General features: G+C 43.6%; 1 protein-coding gene across 13 annotated transcripts in view; it reads left to right on the top strand.

Moving 5' to 3' along the window:
• AGRN (agrin) overlaps positions 1 to 24,422 on the top strand; it is a 582,966-nt gene that overhangs the window by 488,567 nt on the left and 69,977 nt on the right. For all 13 annotated transcript variants that reach the window (XM_088481095.1, XM_088481096.1, XM_088481100.1 and 10 more), the window contains 6 exons: positions 2,279 to 2,422; positions 7,295 to 7,419; positions 12,791 to 12,896; positions 16,563 to 16,910; positions 17,811 to 17,975; positions 19,086 to 19,213. In XM_088481095.1, the coding sequence (XP_088337221.1) occupies positions 2,279 to 2,422; positions 7,295 to 7,419; positions 12,791 to 12,896; positions 16,563 to 16,910; positions 17,811 to 17,975; positions 19,086 to 19,213 (1,016 nt within the window). The remainder of the gene's footprint in view (positions 1 to 2,278; positions 2,423 to 7,294; positions 7,420 to 12,790; positions 12,897 to 16,562; positions 16,911 to 17,810; positions 17,976 to 19,085; positions 19,214 to 24,422) is intronic.

Below are 24,422 nucleotides of genomic sequence, written 5' to 3'. Positions count from 1 at the left end.
GAGAAGGAGGGGAACAGCTCAGTGCTTTATTCTCCATAATAAGCAGTCAGATATTTGCTCTGCGCATTACTACTTTAATGCACAAATGTGTTTTATTACAAGAAATAAACAACACACTGATATAAGACCACCTTATTATTCTGTGTTGTCAATGTTTAAATATAACCAAATTCTAAAGATCTAGACCTGTATGGCTAGTTGTCTAACTGGGCGGGGCTTTAGTCAGTCTGAGTATTAGAAGATTGGCAGCAGCACAGATTATTTAAGATAATGCGATTTCTGTGTGTCTCTGTATAAACAAGATTGATGTGGGAAGGGCTAAGACAACACATAACCAGTGCAGCATCTAAATGATATCGGTAAGAGGTTGTGATGAGCAGCTCCTGTCACAAGGGTGGCCGCAGGAAGATTGTGGTGTCAAACCCATCCATGTATGACACTATGGGGGAGATTTATCAAAGCTTGGAGAGGGTTAAAGTAACAACCAATCAGCTTCTAACTGCCATTTTACAGGCTGTGTTTTGAAAAATGACAGCTAGGAGCTGATTGGTTGGTACTTTATCTCTCTCCACTGTATCTCTCTCTCCAAGCTTTGATAAATCACGCCCCACGTTTGTAACACAAACTTGTTATTTCTGTTACTGTTAATATTTCTAACAGACCAGTGGTTATGTACTTACCTGCAGTGACTCTTAACAATTAGCTTTGATTGGTCAAGTGCAAGGCAGACTAAAGTGAATCACTAGCTGTTTTTGGAAACAGCGTCTACAAATGTTGAATCTAGGTTAGTAAATAACCCCAGGTTAGTAAATAACACCAGTGTGTTTAGCGTTTGGAATATTCTTAAGCCACATAACCAGTTTCTACGTCACTATTATCTCACCAGGGGAAACATTTGGACTTCTTGATCTGTTAAAAAATGACTTGAGGACTTATCAAAAAATAAATAACAATGACTGATTTATGTGAGGGAAGGCTCTTTTTCCACCTTTCATGTCTATTTTACATTTCCATAGAACCCTACAGAAGCTGTCCACTCCATTACATAGTAACACTATGCAACAGTTCAGTATTGTATAGTTAATTATCCATTTCCACAGGCATTGTGTTAAAGTTTCACTGCAACAGCAATTATTTGACACAGACAACATTTTGGAGCAGTTTCCCCGAATCTGAGAGTCCCACTGGATTGTGAGAGCCTGAGGCAAGGATTGATACAAGTGTATAAAGCTGAAGGCATGATCCTGAATGACGCAATGAAGTGTCAGGCAGCATAATGATGAATAACTGCATGGGGAAGCTCACCTACACATAGTCACCGTCAGTAGCATTTGGGGACCACACAACTTCCCACACTGCTGTATCAGGCTGCTTGTCTGAACACTGGAATTAAAACAGTGGAGTGAAATAGACCTGCGGAACTCCGGCTTAGTATCACTTAGCTGTCCAGCAGAGCATTATGGGTCACATTTGCCCCCTGGGCAGCCAGTTGTCAGTAATGTAATAGAAGCAGTGAGTATGACAGCTTGTCAGAATGACAGATACAGCTTAGGCAGGTAGATGGGGATTCTCTGAGCAATGATCACTGTACAGTTTATCTAAATAACAGACAAGATTCTACCCTATCAGATTGTTTAAATAGAAGTACTCTAATTTCTAATTTAAGAGTTATTAAGTAAACGAAAAGCATTTCAGAGAATGATCAGTGCCTACCAGTAGCCTGCATGTTGCTAATTGTAGTTGTCTGCACATAAAAACCCTCTATATAGATTTCAATTACATAATTTACCTAATTTAAAATTTAAAAAAAAATATATATATATATATATATATATATATATATATATATTTCTCCCTTTTATGTTATCAGATTAGTCTGTTTGCTCCAATTCTGCAGAGATCATGTTCTAAAGTCAACGTTCTGCTGTTTTGCTGACTCTTGATTCTTAGCTTGAAAAAGCAAATTCACTGGTGCATTCCTCCAATGCTCAATTGAATGTGACAGGGAAAATGAGCAAGCTAGCGATCAGTTGATGTATTTACCATGCCCGGTATGCTGAGATGATATACGCTGCATGGAGAGGCCTCAGAGAACATGCTGTCGCCTGTATGTGGCATGTGGACAGCAGACACGGCCTGCCCGAGAGATCAGTTGGCCTCTGCTTCGCTCTTCTTCACATTTTATCCTGCCTAATTACCTACTCGGGCTTCCAGAAAAACATGAATATGATGATGATGATAATAATAATAATTGCCATCTTTTGCTTCTGTTTCACAGCATGCAACTGTGATCCGGTTGGCGCCGTGCGTGATGACTGTGAGCAGATGACTGGACTTTGCTCCTGTAAAACGGGCATCTCTGGCTTGAAGTGCAGTCAGTGCCCGAACGGAAGAAAACCTGGCTTGAATGGCTGCGAACAGGGTAAATAAAAGGATTACATTGGTGCTTTTGGGTTTGGGGATAGCAAGTTATGGAGGTACAGATGGGGCCACATACATCTTACTTCCTTGCGCATTAAACAGCCCTTCTAGTCGTGCCATGCCGTGATGTGACTCAGGAGTGTCTTTTTGTGCGACTTTTTACATTCAAATGTGTCTTATTCGCACAGTGATGCAAATAGTACGCACAATTAGCTTCTGCTGATTAAAGTGATATGTGGCATGCCTATATTCTGTGTACAACTTCAGGTGTATCTGCATGTGAAATGCTACGTTACAGTGTCACAGCCGCTGACACTGTAACGTAGCATTTCACATGCAGATACAGCCGCAGTCGCACACAGAACATAGGCATGCCACATATCATTTTAATCAGCAGAAGCTGCTTATGCATCTTAGGACACATTTGAAGGTAAAAAGTTGCTTGAAAATATGCTTGGCGCTACTGAGTCGCACAGTGTTTACACGTTATGTTTAACGCGACTTGTAGTTCACGGAGGTAAGATGTATGTGGACACATCTGTATATGGATGCTTGGCCATCTGTATTTGTGATGAAGTGTGGCACGGAATGTGGCATTGCTTTATACTATAAAATTTGCCTATTACTGTATTGGAACAGTATCATTTATGATCCCTGCAACAGTCGCACAGGCTGATGGAGCTGTACCCAGAAGCTTCTTTCACAGATTTTGTTTTGATTGTTGGCTCTAACAATAACAATAATTGACCTTAGTCAGTTATTACAGCTAAATGAAACGGATTTCAGCAAACGCAAAAACACGGCAAAATGAAATCAGATTATATTGTACAATTGATTGGCCCATATTGTTAGCTTACTGTTCTATCTATTCTATGTCAACATTTACAAGAGATATTCTTCTGTATTTTGTTATATTTAAAGAGATCCTACACACATGCAGGTTAGTCTTGGTAGAGCTGCTGCATATTCTGTATAAATATAGTATTGCATATGTCAATATTTGTATGACTTATCCATATACAGTTACAGTTGTCTTTGCTACTGCCTGATTCAGCTTAGTACATAAACCCAATGGTTGACGTACTAACCCAGTTGTTTGGAGTCTGTGCATGTGCAGGATCCGTTCTGCTCATGTGCTGGCTCAGACAGACCCAAAATAAGGATACTCATACATTTGGGAGATGCTTTGTCCAGAGGTTTTAGTTAGAGATGAGCATATCATAATTTGCCTTTATCAGAGAGTTTTCTAGCTTCCGTTGATGTGTCCCGTAGTTTAGTGTAAACATAGCCTGCCTGCAGACCCAGTGTTTCATAATTTGTCCAATAATAGCAATATCGCTTCCCCAAACCTTCATTTGTGCTAAATCCCAGGGCCATAGCTAGGGTAGTGCGGCCGGTGCCATCTCACAGGGCACCACAGGTCAGGGGGCGCTGTTTGGGCCTGTTAAATTTCTGTTTATTAGCATTCTTGCTTGTAGCTTCCTCTTATTTCATCCCCAGCATCTCCTGGTGTCTCTTATCTCTTCCCTGGCCCTTCCCCATGAAGCCATGGCCCTTTTTTGGGTGCATTATGTCCCTTTGAAAAATGAGGGGGGCGCCAATGCTCTTTCTGGCACAGGGCACCAAAAAGTCTAGTTACGGCTCTGCTAAATCCACACCCAGTACTGGAGCCTGGAAAGTGGTGGCAGAGGCCTGATACCACTGGGGTCAGTGGCGGGCTGGGCCGGGGGGCAGGGTACCATGTGCCCCCCGGGCCGCAGCGTCATACGGGCCGCCTGTGTCACTGTGACACAAACTGCACCTCGTGTGTAGCGCTGACCGGACAGAGTTCGGTCAGCGCTACACAGCACAAACACACAGCCGCCGGAGCCGGCAGCTGTGTGTTTGCTGTAATCAGCAGCCGCTGAGAGTCTGTCAGATTCTCATCGACTGCTGCTGCTCCCACTGCGGGAGCCATCTTCCGGCTCCCACAGTGGGTAATGGGAGAGATGTCGTCATGACGACGTCTCTCCCATAATGCAAAGCGGCCGGAGGAGCAGGTAGAAGCGTCGGGACCAGGAGCGGGAGTTTCAGGTAAGTGTTTTTTTTTTTTTTTTTATTAAGTCTCTCTCTACTGGGGGGGGGGGGGACTACTGGGGGAACTACCAGGGGGGGATTACTATGGGGGCACTTCCAGGGGGGTGGATTGCTACTGGGGGCACTACAAGGGGGGGCTACTACTGGGGGCACTACAAAGGGGGGGGACTACTGCTGGTGGCACTACAAAGGGGGGGACTACTACTACTGGACGCACTACAAAGGGGGGGGACTACTACTATTGGGAGCACTACAAAGGGGGGGGACTACTACTGGGGGCACTACAAGGGGGGACTACTACTACTGGGGGCACTACAAGGGGGACTACTACTACTGGGTGCACTACAAGGGGGGGACTACTACTACTGGGGGCACTACAAGGGGGTGCTACTACTGAGGGCACTACAAAGGGGGACTACTACTAGGGGCACTACAAGGGGAGGGGACTACTACTAGGGGCACTGCATAGGGGGGAGGGTACTACTACTAGGGGCACTACATAGGGGGAGGGGACTACCACTGGGGGCACTGCATCGAGGGACCACTGCTGGGGGCTCTATATAAAGGGCAATACTGGGGGTACTGCATAGGGGGGAGACTACAACTGGGGCCACTATTTAAGGGGCATTGCATAAGGGTTACCACTATTGGGGGCACTGCATGGGGGTGGACTGCTACTGGGGGCACTATATAAGGGGCACTGCATAGGGGGTACCACTATTGGGGCACTATATAAGGGGCTTACTACTGGGGGCACAAGGGGCACTGCACAGGGGGGACCACTACTGGGGGCACTATGGACCTCATTCAGAGCCAGTCGCACAGAGCGTGCGGTCGGTCTGAATGAGGGGAGGACGTCTTGAATTTTCAAGACGTCCTCCTTTGCGGTGGTAAGGCTGTGGGTTAACACACCCACAGCCTTACGACCGCCTAAGGTGATGGTCGCGATGGTCAAGACCATCGCGACTATCGGGGCTTACGACGAGACCCTAGGGTAGGGTCTCCCTTGTCGTAAGCCCCGTAAGCTTCTCTGTCTGAGCCGGAAGCTCTCCACTGACATCACTAGTGATGTCAGTGGGGCCGCCCCCAAACGGTAGGCATTCACATGGGAACGCCCCCGTTTGGGCTGCCACCCCCCCGGCCCATCTTCCAAATGGGGCGAGCTGTCAATCAACATCGACAGCTCGCCCCCTTTGGATCGAGACCCGCCATGACCGGCGCTGTCGGTCGTAGTGGGTCTCACGCATGCGCATGACGTCGCCGTCGTGCGCATGCTCTGTGGGGGGCTATCGACCCGTTCCGAGCGCATCAGCGCTAACGACCGGGTCTGAATGACCCCCTATATAAGGGGCTTACTACTGGGGGCACTGCATAGGGGGGGATCACTACTGGGGGCACTACTGGAGGCCTGCATAAGGGTGTTCTCTCCTGTGGCACACGGGGGCACTGCATATGGGCACTACGACAGGGGGCTGCCCCTAATCTTTATTTTTACCTTACATTAATCCCATATGGACCCGCCTCCTCCCTGAAACACTTGAGGGGGGGCGGCGCCTTAGCACTCACGTTCTTCGGGCACCCTGGCTACACGCTAATCCTCTGCCAGGGCCGCCTGCATGCATTTGCCCCCCATGCTAAAAGTTGCCAGCCAGCCCCTGACTGGGGTCATAGTCAGAGATCTGGTAAAATAATAGGAACATGCAACCCCCCTAGTTTATGTATAAGACTGCAGAAGTGAGTCCATAAGACAATATAACAATATTAAATCTGTGATATATTCTGATGCTGCTGGTATAGTAAAGTAGGTGCTGCAGGTTTGCTGTGCTCCTCTCTGCCATTATATTTAGTAATGGTATGCAATACAAGACACTGTACTATAATGAATTGTGCAAGTTTATTGGTCTATTGTAATTAATATATAATGTTTTGACCTTGAAGATGTAAACTGACTGTAAACACAGTGGCTAGGTTTCTATATTTGGTTGTTTTATGATAAATTGGTCTGATTTTATACCATGTTTGCCACCAATCCCCATCATCATCTAATCATATGTTATGAAGACTGGTGGGAAATGGTGGGAAATGGTGGGAAATGAGGCTGCATGATGACAATGATCTTCTACACTGACAGCACTGATAGAAACCACATAGGTTTTTCTCATTCGGCCCAAGCACTGAATAGTCCAACCTGTCCATCTTGGCTGTACATATGTGGCGCCAAGTAAGACAAAAACCAAAAGAGAGACTGTAGGGCAGGCTAGAGAAGATAGGAACCAGTCAGAGCTCAGAGGAGGCCATTTGTAGACTTGCGGATTCTCTCAGGCATTTATTCTTATGGAAAGTAATGCAGCTCTCCTGGGGGTATTGTTGAATTGGAACATGAGTAATGAGTGTTAGTTGTGTCTCTAAGCGTCTGTCTCGGTTTCCAGAAAATACATTAAGGTTTGTGTTGGAAACTACTTCTAGGAGTTGGTGGTGTTTAGTGTGTATTTTGTGCCAACAACCCCCCTTCCCCTTCCTCCTGGGTTTATTTTCTATAATGTTTCTTTCCATGTGCAAACTGCTTCCTGTAACGCTGATTATAAGCATGTTATATATCCCCGCTTATTACATAAAAACAATGTTCTGCCATTTTGAAAATGGTTCTACGATGTTTATAGGCTGATATATCAGAACAGAACATGATGTGGCAGGTCTTATTTATAGTAACACTCAAATGACTAATAATTTTTTTTGTAGAATAACCCATTAATTTCATAATTTAGTCTTTCATCTCGGCTCTGCTTCATTCCCCTAGATCCATCAGCCCCTAAATCTTGCCGCGCTATCCAGTGCCAGTTCGGAGCAAGTTGTGTGGTGGTTGATGGGATTGCCCATTGCGAGTGTCCTTCCCCCCTCTGTCCAGAATCTAATATGACAAAGGTAAGAGTGTAAGGTCTTGTGGTATTACAGTGCACCAGCCACCTGCACATAGAGGAGGCAGCCATATTGCTGGCTTGAGTTAATAATCAGGTGATTGCAGCTCATCCATTGGGATAAAGTTAATATCCCTGCACAAGGGATGCCGCTGCTTAGAATACTGGCACAGGAATCCTGAAACCTGTCAGAATCCCGGCGTCAGCATCCCGAAGGTAAATAGCAGAGTTAGGGGGAGGGTTAGGGTTAGGCACCGAGGAGGGTTAGGGCTGGGGAGAGGGGGAGAGTTAGGATACCAACCAACAGGTGTCGGTATCCTAACCCTGCCTGGATGCCGGCATTGGGATTCTGACCGCCGGGATCCCGAGCACCTGCGTCCCGTACCCAACCCCATCAACTCATTAGAAGCTAGTGACAACATGGAGGCCCTCTGCAGCCATTTTGGGCCTAAATGATAAACTGTAGATTTATGTATATTGAGTCAGTCCACAAAATGCTTCCCTACTCTGTGCATAAGCCACACTCCCCTACACTCCTGGAATTTTCAGCAGACCTGAATTTTGGGGAGTTCTCTTAGATGCCTAGGAGAGCAGACCACCCTCCCGATCCCGGGAACGTAGGCAGGAATGGTGATGATGATGTGATTGGCGTTGCCAGGCCTCCCCGAAAAGTAGGTAAATATAGCCAGTTGATTCAATGAAATGCAATCTAATGCTGTTATATGTCTGTATTATTTTACTTGTGCAGCCAATATGATATTTTTGCTTATAAATATTTGGAAATGACTGCTGTAGAGATCTTTGTTTTCCCTATGTCTGAAAAGCCTTCATTCACTCTGATCTCCGAGGCTCAGAATGCCGAAAGTGTTTCTGAACCCGCGCAGGCACACTAGGGATACCGAAAGATTTCATGGACATCTTATAACAAACAAGGAAACATTTGACCTCACATGTAGAGCATGTATCTTTGGGAATATGGTGTGAGCAAGTGCCTGATTGCGACAGACACTGTGTTCTGTCTTTATTGTTACCCGACTTCAATTCCCTTTAGGCAAATAAACTCGCTTTAGACACACAATTCAGTTTATGCTTTATTTCCCTTGCTGGCTCTTGCACATTCTGCACAGATTGATTATTTAAATTCCCCAATGCCACCTGTATCTGTATTTCAATGTATATTTTCAATCTTCCTGTAACGATAAATATTTAAATTATTCCTTAACACAATTTTCATCTTCTTAATTCATTAGTTTATTTCTGACTTACAGTACCCCTTCAACTTACATCAAAGTACACTAATTGAACATATGAAATGATAATCTAACACACATGTATTCTATATGTAGATGTGTCCTCGTACATCTAGCCTTAATACGCCACGCATAGCGACTTGACTGGCGTGAGGTACCGTGCTACTCTGCTAGCGCCGGGCGTCTTGTTAAGGGAAAAATGCGTTTAAGGGAGTGATTCAGCATAGGATGGAATTGCAAAGCTGCTTTCGTGCATTCTGTTTTTGCTAATATGCAAATGCAGCAGGAGGTGTATGACAATCCTTGATGCATTTGCGATCCCAGGCTGGGATCACCATCACCACCATCAGTCACAATGGTGGACGGCGACGGGCATATGCTGGGTAAGCCTCAGCATACGCAGGCTGGCCTGCTTGCGCGGCCAGGAAACTGCATCCGGCCATCCTCGCCCCTGCACCACCCCTTAAATGCCCTCTGCCTATCAATCAGGCAGAGACATAGCAGGGGCTGCGTGCGATCACATAGGACCTGTTTGGCACATTCGCAGACCGGGTCCTGAACACTTGCAGATTCCTGATAATCGTGAATCTGCATTCAGCATTGCATGTATGAATCAGCCCCTAAATGGCAATGTGACTGGGATGCACCAGGAGTCTGTGCTGATTAATATGATATGCGACACTTGTTTATCTGTGTGCAAATGTGTCTGTATATGAAGCACAACGGCACTTAATATGAAGAAATCTGCAGCCGCTACATTGTAGCACTGCATCCAGAGACTCTGTCGCACATAGATATACAAGTGTTGCATATCAAATTAATCAGAACAGTCTGCTGGTGCATCCTGGCCACATCAAATTACAATTTAGGTGCATTTTTTGCCAAGAAAAGTTGAAAAAAAGACACCCGGCGCTAGCAGAGTCTCACAAGACCTGGCGCACCAACAAGGGCTTTTTAGCGTGACTGCAGCAAAGATATATAAGGACACATCTGTATATAATAGAATATATATAAATATATTTAAATAAAAAAAACATAAATTACAGAATTGCTCATGTTGTCCTATATGTGTTTGCTGAGACTTCCCACCACACCCCTACATCTGCACCACTCCCAATACTTTATATATTAGTTACTGGGTTAGAGGGGAAGAGGATCGGAGGTAGGAGAGGGGAAGGAATACCCCTTTCTGCCTGTTGTGTGTCTAAACAGTCACTAAGGGGTACTTTTACTAAGATGGGAGTTCTATTTAAGAAGTGATGTTGCCCATAGCAACCAATCAGATTCTACTTCTCATTTATCTAGCAGTTTCTAGAAGATAATACCTGGAATCTGATTGGTTGCTATGGGCAACATCACTTCTTAAATAGAACTCCAATCTTAGTAAATTTACCCGTAAGGCTCATTTCTGACCATACAAAGTGCACCTCCACAATGCAAACACTTTTGTGAAATCACACCCCTAGAATGGTGTCCAAGCTGACTGGTATTTGCATGAACGTGCCGGCCACATTGGCTGCATCTGCAGGGGAGCAGAGGTTTGCACTTGCCGATGGCAGGAGATGAATGAGACATGCCTTGTTAAATGTGGATTAGGTGCATGAACGCATCTACTTTTGCAATTCACAGAAAAAAAACAAGATATTTTGCGGGACAGGATTATTCAAAGGAGCCGGGGATGTGGGGGGATTCTCCTAGTTTTATTAGCGGGTACACAGGGTTTTTTATTCCCGCAAAAGAACCTATTACATCCTGTACTTTGTTGGGAAGCACATTTCTAGGTGCACATTCAGTGATGACCATAATAATTATGGTGCATACACACGGTCAGATTTCCTTCAGATCTGTACAATAATGATTTTAAAAATCGTTCAATCATCCATATCTGAAGGAAAATCTGACATATCTGAACAATGAACGATGCGCGTTCCCGTTTGTCAGATAACGATATCTGACATCTGATGTGTTTGGATGATTCCATTCATTTTGATAGAGGCAAAAATCGTTCAATTGTTCAAATCGTTGGTAAATCGTTCAGATCATTCAAATTGTTCAATCATTCATCTGACATATCTGACCGTGTGTATGCACCATTAGTCCTAATATTGTCTCCCACATAATTAAAGTCACATTTGAGGCCAAAATACTGTAAGTAGCCTCATTTCTGTCCAAATGTATATAACGGGGTGGCGCTTTTTTGGAAGTAGGTTGGACATTTGTCACAAGCTAATCTAGGCTCACCCGCTGCCTTTACTGTATTTTTTTTCTAAAGACCAAGAAGTCGGCTTGTGCAATAGGGAGATGCCTGGGGGCCATCAGTTGCACATGTGCCAATAAAGAAGCAGATCAGGACCACTGGGGGGTTTTGTGGTCTGTAAATGATCCTTATTGTCTCCCACAGAAATGTATCTTCTCACATCTTGTTCTGCACACAGCACAAGGGGGAGAGGAAACATTGGTGTTAGTGACAAAGGTGTACTCTGCATTACAGCGTGATGGGTTTTGCATATTACTGAATACTAAGCAATATAAATCAGCCAATCGACATGAAGTTCAGTCAGATGAAATAACAATGTGCCCGTATTCTACCATTTAAACCCGAGGGCTGAATCTGATTCGCACTTAAAAGCGAACGCAGCGTTTATTGGCGGGCACTGGTCTGTAAGTTCATGCAGATGGCATACACACTCCCTTATATACTTCCGTGCGGCCCCATGTGCAAAGACTGAGACACCCACTTTTAGCACCCATGCATGCTGCAATAGATGGGTGCCTCCTTATACGCCACCATCGGTCGCACCATATGGTCTGAATGGATCACAGCAGTACCTTTGTGCATACACTGTAACGCATGTGTCTTAAGGCCCCCATACATCAGAGATCGATTGCAGCAATCGTGCAATTTGCAATCGATTGTGTATAAAAATCTTTACCTTTTTCAATCGATTGTGGCATCTCTGCAATCAGCAATCGATCGAAAAAGGGAAAGATTTTTATACACAATCGATTGCAAATTGCACGATTGCTGCAATCAATCTCTGATGTATGGGGGCCTTTAGGGGTTTTACAGACTTTTCGCACATTCACAGTTGCAAACAATCACTCAACTACGTGCAGCTGAGAATCCGGCCCCTGATGTTTAGCACCACCTTTACTTACATTCATTTCCTAACAGAAACATGCCGCTGTGCTGCTCATGTACAGTAACTGCCTCTGTGCTGCTCATGTACAGTAACTGCCTCTGTGCTGCTCATGTACAGTAATTGCCTCTGTGCTGCTCATGTACAGTAACTGCCTCTGTGCTGCTCATGTACAGTAACTGCCTCTGTGCTGCTCATGTACAGTAATTGCCGCTGTGCTGCTCATGTACAGTAACTGCCGCTGTGCTGCTCATGTACAGTAACTGCCTCTGTGCTGCTCATGTACAGTAACTGCCTCTGTGCTGCTCATGTACAGTAACTGCCTCTGTGCTGCTCATGTACAGTAATTGCCTCTGTGCTGCTCATGTACAGTAACTGCCTCTGACCTGCTCATGTACAGTAACTGCCACTGTGCTGCTCATGTACAGTAACTGCCTCTTTGCTGCTCATGTACAGTAACTGCCGCTGTGCTGCTCATGTACAGTAACTGCCTCTGACCTGCTCATGTACAGTAACTGCCGCTGTGCTGGTCATGTACAGTAACTGCCTCTGTGCTGCTCATGTACAGTAACTGCCTCTGTGCTGCTAATGTACAGTAACTGCCGCTGTGCTGGTCATGTACAGTAACTGCCGCTGTGCTGCTCATGTACAGTAACTGCCTCTGACCTGCTCATGTACAGTAACTGCCGCTGTGCTGCTCATGTACAGTAACTGCCTCTGTGCTACTCATGCACAGTAACTGCCGCTGTGCTGCTCATGTACAGTAACTGCCTCTGTGCTGCTCATGTACAGTAACTGCCTCTGACCTGCTCATGTACAGTAACTGCCTCTGTGCTGCTCATGTACAGTAACTGTCGCTGTGCTGCTCATGTACAGTAACTGCCGCTGTGCTGCTCATGTACAGTAACTGCCGCTGTGCTGGTCATGTACAGTAACTGCCGCTGTGCTGCTCATGTACAGTAACTGCCTCTGTTGCTTGGTCTCTTAGGTCTGTGGCTCTGATGGAGTAACCTATGGAGATTGGTGCCAATTGAAAATCATCGCTTGCAGACAAGGTCGTACCATCGCAGTAAAGCACACTGGACCCTGCCAAGGTATAGTGTACTTACTGTTGACTAATGTATATTGTTTCTGGAGTTGTTGAGCATCACATCACCATGAATAAATGTCTGTATTTACTGTAAGGCTGTATTTATCATTTACCCTGCCCTAGGCAGATCAGGAGAGTGACGCTGTAATGCACAGCACTTACTCTTTGCCCCACCCCAATCCCACATGCTTACTGCAGGTGAGTAAAGCAATGTTATTCTTTATTAATTTATATTTTGCATTTATTATTCTAACATAAACACCTGTGCTTGCTGATACTGCTATTCTGGGGGCACCGGGTATCTGATATTCTGGCAAATTAATGGAAATTACAAATTTCTACCTGCAAACATTGAATCTAAAAACAGGAACACATAAAAAACCTATGTAAGTAATAGTTTGGCTTTTTGATGGTAGGGGTTAATAAAGGTACCTGATGTGGATGGGCAGATTGCTGCATATTGGAATGTCATTTTGATGTAGTTACTTGAACAGATAAAAACATATCTGTGAGAACAACAAGGGTCACTGGCAATGCAGCAGTATACTGTACTAATCAGACGCAGCTCCATCTGTATCCGCCATAGGGCATTCCTGTACTACGTCATATATGCAATATGTGAAAGTAGAGAGTATACCTGCAGACCGGCTGCATTAGTAGTTTAGGTGATTCCACCTTCCATTGTGCCTTCCCCCTACAGTCCTACCTGACATCTAATGCAGAGCTCACATGCAGTGTTCATCTCGCTGATCAGTTCTTATCTTTGTCATTATTTCGCACACTGCACTTTACTTTTTAATATTTCTTACCTCCCACATAGCGGTATTTCTCCAAAGTCTCAGACTAAGGCTTATTAGGATTAGTATCTCATCCTCTCCTTATCTCTGTTTTACATTCATTCAAACACATTTGATCCCCTCTTGCAAACTTCCATTAATTGATCTTCTAATACTGGCCTTACCCTCCTTTATTTATCAATGAATATCTATTTTTGTATTGTTTTATTATTATTATTATTATTACAACCATTTATTTATATAGCACCAGCATACACTGCAAATACCCCATCACCTTATATTCGTCCCCAAGAATTAATCTACCCCTTCTTCACAATTACTGTAACTCCCTTTTTCATTCTAGTCTCTTTTGTGTCTCTCCTTCCATTTGATCTTCTTGCTTTACTCATCAGACTGTGTTGGTTCTTCTCCTGCACAGCTGCTACAGTGTGGCACTAAGTGGCACTATTGAAATTTAAAGGGGCAATGATTTTAAATACCAAAACAGATGTGCTTTGCATTTAATATTATTGTCCCTTTTAAATACAGCAGCTGAAACCCACATTTTATTAAACATACAAACTTCTTTGCTTAATCCTGCCACTCTCAGCCGTGAAATAGGGAAGCCGAAGACACCCAAATCTACCTTTTTAAACGATGACCATACCTGGAAACCCAGAGCTAATCCTGAATAGCACAATGTGTTATTGGCTTCCTCCACATTTTTCCTGTTAGCTCTCCCCCATTATTTCTTGCACTGAAATGAGCAAAAGGTGAGGGAGGACCACATTTCTGCTAACCAGGGGGTGTGATGTGACATTTCCCTCAGCTCATGGAGATAAATACACTTCAGAAAGACAGATTGAAATGTCACATACTGTACTGCAGTAGAGCAAACATTTAATATTAAAGGGATTCGCCAGTAAAAAAAAATAAAAAAATTCTCTATAGTAGTAAATTATTATTTACTCGATTATCTGGAAATCCTGCATTGATCACACAATTGCCTTTATTCAAGCCTGAATATATATCCCCCATATGTCTTCATGCAGATGAATGCAGTTAGAGGACTTAGGGCCTGATTCACTATGGATCGCTATTGTGATTGCAGCTGTGATTACGCACTGAGTTCTGCTGCGAAAATATGCTAATGAATGCAATCGCAAAGCCATCGCACAGCCAGCATAGAGACGCCCACTACCGCTATCTCACATTCGTAATACCTTGCAGTCCTGCGTATACATCGGGAACATCGAGTAACATCGGCCCCTCACTCACAATTACAGCAGCCCTGACTTTACTCAGAAATTGCTAACCTCGTCGCACGCAGTGAGTGTTTAAGCTGCGTATGCTGTCGCAGTGGCTAATTTATGCACGCCCATGCAACGGTGTTCAAACGAATGACATGCCTGCGTTTCCATCCCACGTCACCACCCCCAAATGCTGACCTCCCGTTTAGTTTCTCACTCTACGATGGCTTTCTTTCTGCGTGAGTGATCGCAGAGCGATCGCAATACTAACTCACGAACGCACACTGCGATGCATACGCATTAGCAGTACGCACTATCAAGCCATCTGCATACACTGTTGCAATTGCGATCCCTTATGAATCAGGCCCTTAGTGCATTGCTACAAATATTTTCTAGTGATTCTGCCTTAGGGGGGAATTCAGGTAGACCCGTTATCACACCCGTTAATTTAACGGGTGTGATAAAGGGTGGTAGCCTCTGGCTTTAATGCCCGGGATTATTCAATTAGAGCCCCTTTTTACCCCGAGACCCTTTTTAACACCCGGTAAATTACAGTGTTAACGGGAGTTAGCACATAGGAGCTGTGATAAGTTCACAGACCTATGCGTTAACAGGGTCTCTTCACCCGCTAACAGGCCATTTATCAGGGATTTCTTTTTTGGTCTGATTAGACCTGAAAAAAATCCCCGATGAGTACAACCTATGGGCTGCCTTCGGGGCTAAGTGATTAGCCCTGGAGATCAATTAGCACGCTGTAAATTACCGCAGATAATTGAATTGCCCCTAGTTTGCAGCGTTAGCACTGCTGTCCTTCATATGTGGTTTTGTTACAATGAGCTTATGTAAAATGGTGTTTTCATGAAGGATACATAATTTAAGTTGAAACTTAAGGACCAAGAAGCACTTTCACTGAGCATTATAGCAAAATTGTTACACCCTATACTTGGTGTGATCATTACCCTTGTGAAATTCTGACTGTGGGTGCCCACCGGCCTCTCCTTGTCTGGAGACCTTTATAATTTAACTATTATATGTTCTTCATCTGAATAGAAAATCGTCTCACAGACATGGAAGTGTGTCATAAAATTTTGGACAGCTTAAATGATATTGTGTGTTGTACCGTAGCCAGCTGCATCCCTAGCGATGCCACAGATGACTTTCCTGTTTCACACAGCTGTTACCCCTTTCCATTTACTGCCCAACTCCCATCCCCATAAATATAAGAATACATGTCTACCACTCCTCCCCTAATGCACATGGAATTTCAGGAAGGGTCGTGTGGTTATTACTGGACGGGTGACTTGCATTTTAAAGGTTTAAGATTCAAGTTCTGAGTGAGAAGTTTAATATAGTTTTTCCTTTTAGGTTCCTTTTCATTATATACCGTAAAACAAGTCTCTTATTCATGACACATACCGGTATACTGTCCAGATTGTATTAGTACATTGCTATCTTGCTTTGTGATTGTGATATATCTGTAGCTGCTCTGTATACTTGTTGTTCATATAAAACCAAATAAAGAATTGTTGAAAAGTGACATTTCTATGTTCTATTGGTCATTAGCAGATTGTATTGTTGTGAGAAAGTTTAGCATGGATCAGAATATTGGTGCTGTCAAAAATGACTGTGTGTCTTTCTCTTTAGAAACAATCACCATTGCTAATCTTCAGACACTGGCGCCTTCTGGGACCCCAGGTCCACCTATGGGTCGATCGCTTCCTACGCCAGAAACCACAAGGTCTCAAGATCCCAGAAAAAGAGTGGACTCTTTCCCCATGGTGATGGAAACTGAACGACCCCGTCAACGTTTCACCAGCACTGCTAGGCCGGTGACCCAGACACACAGCATACGCACGTCCACCGTAAGGCCAGGACTTACAGTGCCTATGCGGCCCACTACCACTCATGCATACGATGAGTCAGGAAGCGGAAGTGGAGATGAGGAGATGGAATCAAGTGGAGATCAGGAACTAAGTGGAACTGAGCCAGGAAGTATGTGTTCTGCTTATTGGAAAGCTTCACAAGGAATATGACTGTGCTTATGTCGTAAATAATGTATTTCCTTTTCAAGGAATTTATATACCTTTATTGTGCAGCTGGGTGTGGACTGGAAGATCAACAGTATTTAGATAGACTGTAAATTGGTCTACAGGCAGTAGGTAGACGGGGTCAACATGTTCAAATGGATGACTGTTAAATGGTCGACATGGACTAAGGTCAAATGGTCGACTGTGTCAAAGGGTCGACACAGAAAATGTTGGCAATGTATTTATTATTTTGATCTTACCCCTAGTGCCTGTGCCTAACCCTAACCCACCCCTTGGTGCCTAACCCTCCCCTTGGTGTCTAACCCTAACCCTCCCCCTACTGCCTAATCGTCCGCAGCCTAACCCTCAGGCAACTGCCTAAACCAAACCCTAACCCTCATCCTAAAACTAACCCTACAAATCATGGAAAATGATGAAAATCCATGTGTTGACCTTTTCCATGTTGACCTCTTTACCCTGTCGACCATTTGCATGTTGATATTTTGGTGTCTACCTATTTGTTGTCTATCTAGACACTGTAGATCTTCGATCCCTGTACCTATGCAGATACAGCCTTACATTGTCTGATTTATAAAATTGAGGCAAGTTAGGCCTTTCTCCGCTGATGCTCCCAGATTGTGTCCATGATTTGCCTGGACATGCTTACAATGTGCCCACATTAAAGCAAGATTGTCCTCTAAAACTGTAGACTCATGGGTCCAGTGATAGTTTTTCAATGGAAACACTTATACTCTATCTTAGGACTTTCTAACCTAAAGTTTGACAGCTATGCTCCTTCCAATAGTTTTTGGGCTACAAGATCCCAGCTATTGTTATGTCTAGTTGTAAATGTCTTCTGCTACAGAGGACAAATTTGAAGGAGGAGACGAGCAGCAGGAGGAAGGTGAGGAAAGTAAGGACTTTGAGGCTACACCCGTCATGGAGAGAGCCAGCTGCTACAACACCCCTCTAGGATGTTGCTCAGATGGGAAGACGCCAGCTATTGATTCTGATGGCACAAACTGCCCGAGTAAGTGATCTCTAGTCGTGGTAGTGTTGTATCTGTCACTGTTGTTCTTGCATGACAAGAGATAGTGATGAGAACCAGGCATTATAATATGTATTTAAAAAGTTAACATTCTGTGAAAAATATATTTTTTTTCATTTTCACCAATGGGTACGGTCTCTGAGAGGTGGTATGATTTGTATCTGCAATCTCTAAGAGACTTGTTAAAAGAAACTATGAATTAATAATATAGACTGCTCGAGGCAAAGGTTTCTGGGGACCCCTGAGATCAGCTAACTACATGCTATGATTCACACTTTTAGTGTTCTGTACAATCGTATAACCCAAAGAGGGACCCTGAAAAACAAAATGACAATTTGTACTTTTAGAAAGACTTAAGTAGTCTCGTAAGGACCAGGGTTTGTTTTTTGAAATGTAATATCACTGTTGGATGTTGTAAGTTGTTGGCATTTGTCTTTCTCTGTTATGCCCTCTGCTACCGGCAGCTTCCACACAACTCCCATTCCAGTCTCATAGCGTCTGTATTTTAGCCCTTTCCATGATGAAGCAGGAATCAGGTTTGCGCCTGAGAAAGATAAAAACTTCCGGGTCACACTGCTGCATTGCAATGGGATACACATGTACTATGACCTGGAAGTGTTCAACTGCAATAGGTGTAAACATAATTCCTCTTATACTGTGGGTTTAAATCTAGAAATTATTAGATTGGAATGTCCGAATTGCTGATCCCTTTATCTCCAAGTTAATTTACAGGTGTAACTGCTTAATCTGTTTTACCTCCTGTTAACTGCCTAATATGTGTTTTTTTTGTTGCCCAGCTAGTAAAGGCTTTGCGTTAAGCCACTTCTCAATGGAAGTTACCATGCCTGGTAAAGTGCTGTGTTATTTTCCCTCTTCAGCTTCCCTGATGATGCCACATGTACATCCGCACTCTGAGTCAGTTACTAACCCTCCATAGTTCAGCCTTGTGTCATGCTACTAACCCCACCCCAAGCACTGACCATACTCACCCACCAGGAGGGACTAGGGACGAGTAATAGGCAGACTTTCTCTTGTACTGTCAGAGTGTCACCAGCTGACCTGCCTTTGTATCCTTCTCTACTCTTTCCCCAGAAACGAAAACATTCGAAGGTGTTCTCATCGTAGAGGAGCTGGAGGGTCAGGAGGTGTTTTATACCCCAGAGATGTCGGACTACAAGTCAGAATTGTTTGGCGAGACAGCCAGAAGCATTGAGAATGCGGTGAGTGATCATGGGGCGAGGATCAATCAATAGATCCAGACCTGAACACAGAGGCAGCCACGGGAAACAGCAAAGACATAATATGATCTGAAGAGCCCTTTGAAGGGCCACTAAACCTAAGGTGCAAGCTGATCTGTGAAAATATATATTAATAGCTTTGAAAAAAAGTTTTCAAAAGGTTCCAGGTATAAAACAGCAAGTATCATAAGATGCAATGGCACGACGGGAGGAAGGCCAACAATGCTATGCCTCATGTCTGCACCTTAGATGTCTCTGGTTTGTTTCTGTGTGTGGTGTGTTATACCGTCACTCCAACACTGTGCAGTTTTGTGTCACCCTATAAATAATGATGATGATGAGGAAAGGCTGATAAGGGTGGGGGCAGAAGGACAATTTGCCCCGAGCCACAGCTTTCTTTATAGAGCACTGACATATGTATATGATTTCTTTAAGCTCTTCCAGTCATCAGGACTGAAGATAAGTATACCCATGGATGTCTTACAGCCCCTATACACAGGGCGATTTGTATCCGATCCGATCTCGCATACGATTTCCCTTGAAAATTCCACCCTTGACATTCAGTACGATTTGTGTTTAGAAAAGTGCGATTGTTCAAATGACCAAACGATCCGATGTATCTTAAACGATTGTAAATCGTTTATGATAAATCGTATGCAGCAAATATACACCCGATGCATCTGCTAGAATATCAATAGTCTGTCACAAAACGGAGGAGGGGAGAGCCCAGGGACATCATACATCGCATGGTACTGCTGCAAAATGCGTACGATGTGTGTCAAATCATACACTATAGGTCGCAATCTTTCTGCAAAACCATCTGATCTACGATGCCGATACACATTGCCGGGGATGCGCATCGGCATTGTAATTGTGTATGAAAACACTACTTTTCACTAGGGATGTGCAGGCTCGGTTCTACTTGGTTCCGTTCGGTTTTTTTTACCGAATCTTATTGGCTATCAAAAACTCGTGACAGCTGAAACCCAATAAGATTCGGGGAAAAAAAAACGAACGGAACCGAGTAGAACCGAGCCTGCACATCCCTACTTTTCACACGATTGGTCGTTACGATCAGTCGAAAATAGCCATGTTGTGTGAAAAATCGTCCCGTGTATGTGGGCCTTTACAGGAGGTCACATAGAGCTAACCATTACAGCTAACCACCCGCACTCTCTTACCTATTGTTACCTATTATTGGAAACGAGTATGGTGTTTGGTGTATTAGTGTACAGTAGCAGATGCACTGACTAGATAGGGGTTTATGTATCAAGCAGTGAAAAGCTTGGAGAAGTGGACCAGTGGAGAAGTTGCCCATAGCAACCAATAAGCTCCTACCAATTATTTTATAGACTGTACTCAATAAATTCTACCTCAAAGCTGTTTGGTTGCTATGGGCAACTTCTCCACTGGTCCATGTTTACAAATGAATTCAATCTTCAATATTAAAACTGGTGTCTAACGAAACAGGAAGTTGTTTTCAACAATACGTATAAACCCTATTTCATTGTATATTTTTGTGCGTACTATGCATTCCCATTGAGATAAAGGTACATTTTTACCCACAATGCTGCTCATTCGATGTTACACAAGTTAAAAGTAGATAAAATATGCAAAAATGTATGCAGTAGCCTGCGAGATGCAGGCATGATAACAGTGAGTTATCTCGTCTGGTTTTGCCTTTTAAATTAGTGTAACTAAAATAAGGGCTAAATTGCCACATGTGCTTGCATCTCACGGGCTATTACATGAGGCGGCGACCCATGGTCTCTTTTGGTGCAGTGGTTTTTACTTTTTTAGCCAATTACATGCACTTACATTAGAAACACATCTTAAATAAAGAATTTCACCTAAGTCTATTAGAATGCGCATCACTACAAATGACGTGGCCTAGAGAACGATGGATGATGGTGATGGCAGGGCACATATACATTGGGATAACTGCTGGATAAACTACTGGATATTTTTGCGTTATTTCTGCTGAAATATATTTGTTTGGCCTAATTTGTAGGATTAAAGTTTTTTTTCATTAATTTTAAGTCATTTGGCAAATTATTACATATTTTAGTTTTCACTCAATGTACAAAGTGTTACATGGATTTGGGGTGGCTTGTGGTTTCTTACATTCATTTAGGTGCTTTATATTCATTTAGGGGAGTTTGTATTAAAATTGGACTGCTGTCCCTCTTCATGCTGCTTATGGGGACAGTGAGTACGTTCCACAGTGACAGGGTAGATGTTCTAACATGTTGATTAAAACCCTGCGTCTTGGGTCAGGTGTACAGGCAAAAGGCCAACAGCTTTGGATGCAGTATGAATCAAAATAACAATCGCTCTGCTCACAACCATGTCAGATTGCAAAGGGCATAATTTAATTAACACCTTGTTAAACTGAAAAGTGGTGGAAGTGGAGAAAGGGGAAATAGTTCTGCTTCTGACATTTCAAAGTAAAGTTCATTTTTTTTTATCTTTCTTTGTTCTGTGTCTCCAATCTAAAATTACTCTATTAATAATCTGTTTTTAACACTTACCATACATGTCCTCTGATGTGAGGAGTGGAACTCCCTTCGCTTAGTAACGCATATAAAAGACCAAACAGTACATAGCTACAAAAAATGGACAAAAATAAAAGTTGGTTACAAAATAATAATAATATAATATGATTTGTAATTAGCTTATTAGTTCTTAATGGGCCTGATTCAGAGTTGTGCGCAAAATATGCAAATGTGTGAGTCAGGCCCAATATGCGCAAGGTTTGCAAAAGAGGATAATGTGTAACCTAATAGGCCTCGAGATGCTTTAGGCTAATTCAGAGGTGCTCGCTATTGCAGCCGGGTGGTTTGCCGCAGAACGACTGCGCCTTTGTGATAATTCCGCAGCTGATGGTATTCGTACAGGGGTCCCCCACCAACTGCACGCTGTGTGTATTAAGGTTGCACCATCGAACGTTGCATCAGCCCTATTAAAGCAGGGATTATCCATCTGAACATGGCCGTCTGAGTCAGTGCAACTGTGTTTTAAGACGCAGTCACTGACCACGACACACCCACGTCTGGCTAGCCACCCCCCCTGTTACCACCCAGAAACACCCACCGAAATTGCCTCTCTCTGCGTCCAAATTCGTTCCGTGGCTCCCGGTGGTAACCATCGGGACACCTGACTCAGAAGCATGCGCAGACTGAAGGCATTGTCTGCTTGCGTGCAGCCAGGGCCGTTTCTAGGGGCAGGTGACCCGTGCAATCGCACGGGGCGTGCCACCTCCGACCCCTGCTGCAGAAACAGCCTGTGAACTGCCGGGCGCCCGCTGAGATTCAGTTACCAGCGGGCGCCCGGCAGAGCAGCCGGAGACGGAGGCTCCAGCTTCCGGCTCCCCCAGTGTGCACTATTGGAGGATGTCATGAGCCACCACTACTGGGGGCATTACTCAGGGCCCAGGGGCACTACTACTGGGGGCACTGCATAAAGGCACCACTACTGTGGGCTCTGCATAAGTTGCACTACCACTGTGGGAACTGCATAAGGGGCATACATACAAGGGGCACTGCATAAGGGGCACAAATACAGGGGACACTGAATATGGGGACAACTACAGGGGGCACTGCATAATGGGCACTTTTGCCTGAGAGCCAGTGGGGGGGGAAGCCTAAGACCTGTCGGGATGGAATGGCAAGGGAGGGGGCTGGAATGAAGTGTGTATTATGTGAATCATGTTTTTTCAATGTGTTTTATGTGGTTCTGGATTTAATAATGTATTTGAGGTGGATGTGGTTTTAAAACGTAGTTTATGTGCCTCTGGCTTTTCCAATATATTTTATGTGGAAGTGGTTTGTTGCAGTGTATTATATGTGGATCTGGCTTGTATTTTCAATGTGCTGGGTTCGCTCCCAACGTGACTAAAAACTAGTGTGATGCAAGGTCATACTTCTGCAAATGTCACACCAAAGGCATGCACACAGAAATGCGGCGTGGGCTTGTGACAGCTAGGCCACACCCCATTTTTTGAGTCTTCAAAGCTGCCGATTATCAGAAATTAAACGGCAAAAATATGAAATGGAAAATACGCCTTTTGGCCTTTTTGGAAATGCTCGTTTTGTTTCTCTAATATTTGTGGTAATTAGAAATAGGACTGGTTATCTAGGACTGGACAGCAGTCTGCGCACAGGATGGGAGAGGAAGTGCCAGACACTACTGAAAAGGAGATCAGAGGCTTGAGGCTGTGCAGTCACTGAAGTGTTTGAGATACGTTTTCAAATCCATTCTAGAAAGTACTAGCCAAAATATAGAGATCAAACTTTGTCTGCAGACTTATATCCCATCTGCCCACTTGATTTTTATGTTTGGCTCTATTGTTGTTTTTGTTTTTTTTGCTTTGATTTCAGAAGCTCTTCTCTCTTGTTAAACCCATGAATACTTGATGTAGCTGCGTGCATTGTGCCAGCTGTAAGCTTAAATAGTAATATTGCGCTCCATACTTCTTGCTCACAGCAGTGTATTGCAAGAGGTGCATGATGGGATGGGTTGAAAGCTCCCCCTGCTGGCTAAAGCTCATTTTGCTAGTTAGCTCTTCATTATAATAATTGTTCATTGAAACTGTCACTATGATTATTATTATTATCTATTTATAAATTATGGAAAAATATTGGGCAGATGAGTATCAGCTTGTGAAAAGAACATCATTTTAGATTTTATTTTATAAATATCAACTGAATAGCTGCTATTTGCATAAATGTGTTTTTGTTAATGCATTTATATGGATTAAAAGCATATAAACCATACAGTGTATTTAGTTTGTAAATGCATTTAGACATGCTTACAAATTAATTCAATCTTCAATATTAAAACAGGTGTCTAACAAAACAGGAAGTTGTTTTCAACAATACGTGTAAACCCTATTTCAGTGTATCTCATTGTATGTACTATGCATTCCCATTGAGATAAAAGTACATTTTTAACCATGATGCCGCGCATTAGGTGTTACGCAAGTTAAAAGCAGATAAAAGATGCAAAAATTTATGCAGTAGCCTGCGAGATGCTGGCACGATAACAGTGAGTTATCTCGTCTGTTTTTACCTTTTAAATTAGTGGAATTTTAAAAATTTGGGCTAAATTGCCAGAGTTAAATAAAGAATTTGACATCAATGTGTAGACAACAACCTTATAGTAATGCAAATTAGATTACATGTCATTTCCA

This window comes from Taudactylus pleione, unplaced genomic scaffold, assembly GCF_031769625.1.
Source record: "Taudactylus pleione unplaced genomic scaffold, aTauple2 ptg000264l, whole genome shotgun sequence".
Classification (NCBI taxonomy): Eukaryota; Metazoa; Chordata; class Amphibia; order Anura; family Myobatrachidae; genus Taudactylus; species Taudactylus pleione.
This window is presented reverse-complemented; position numbering and strand designations above follow the sequence as displayed.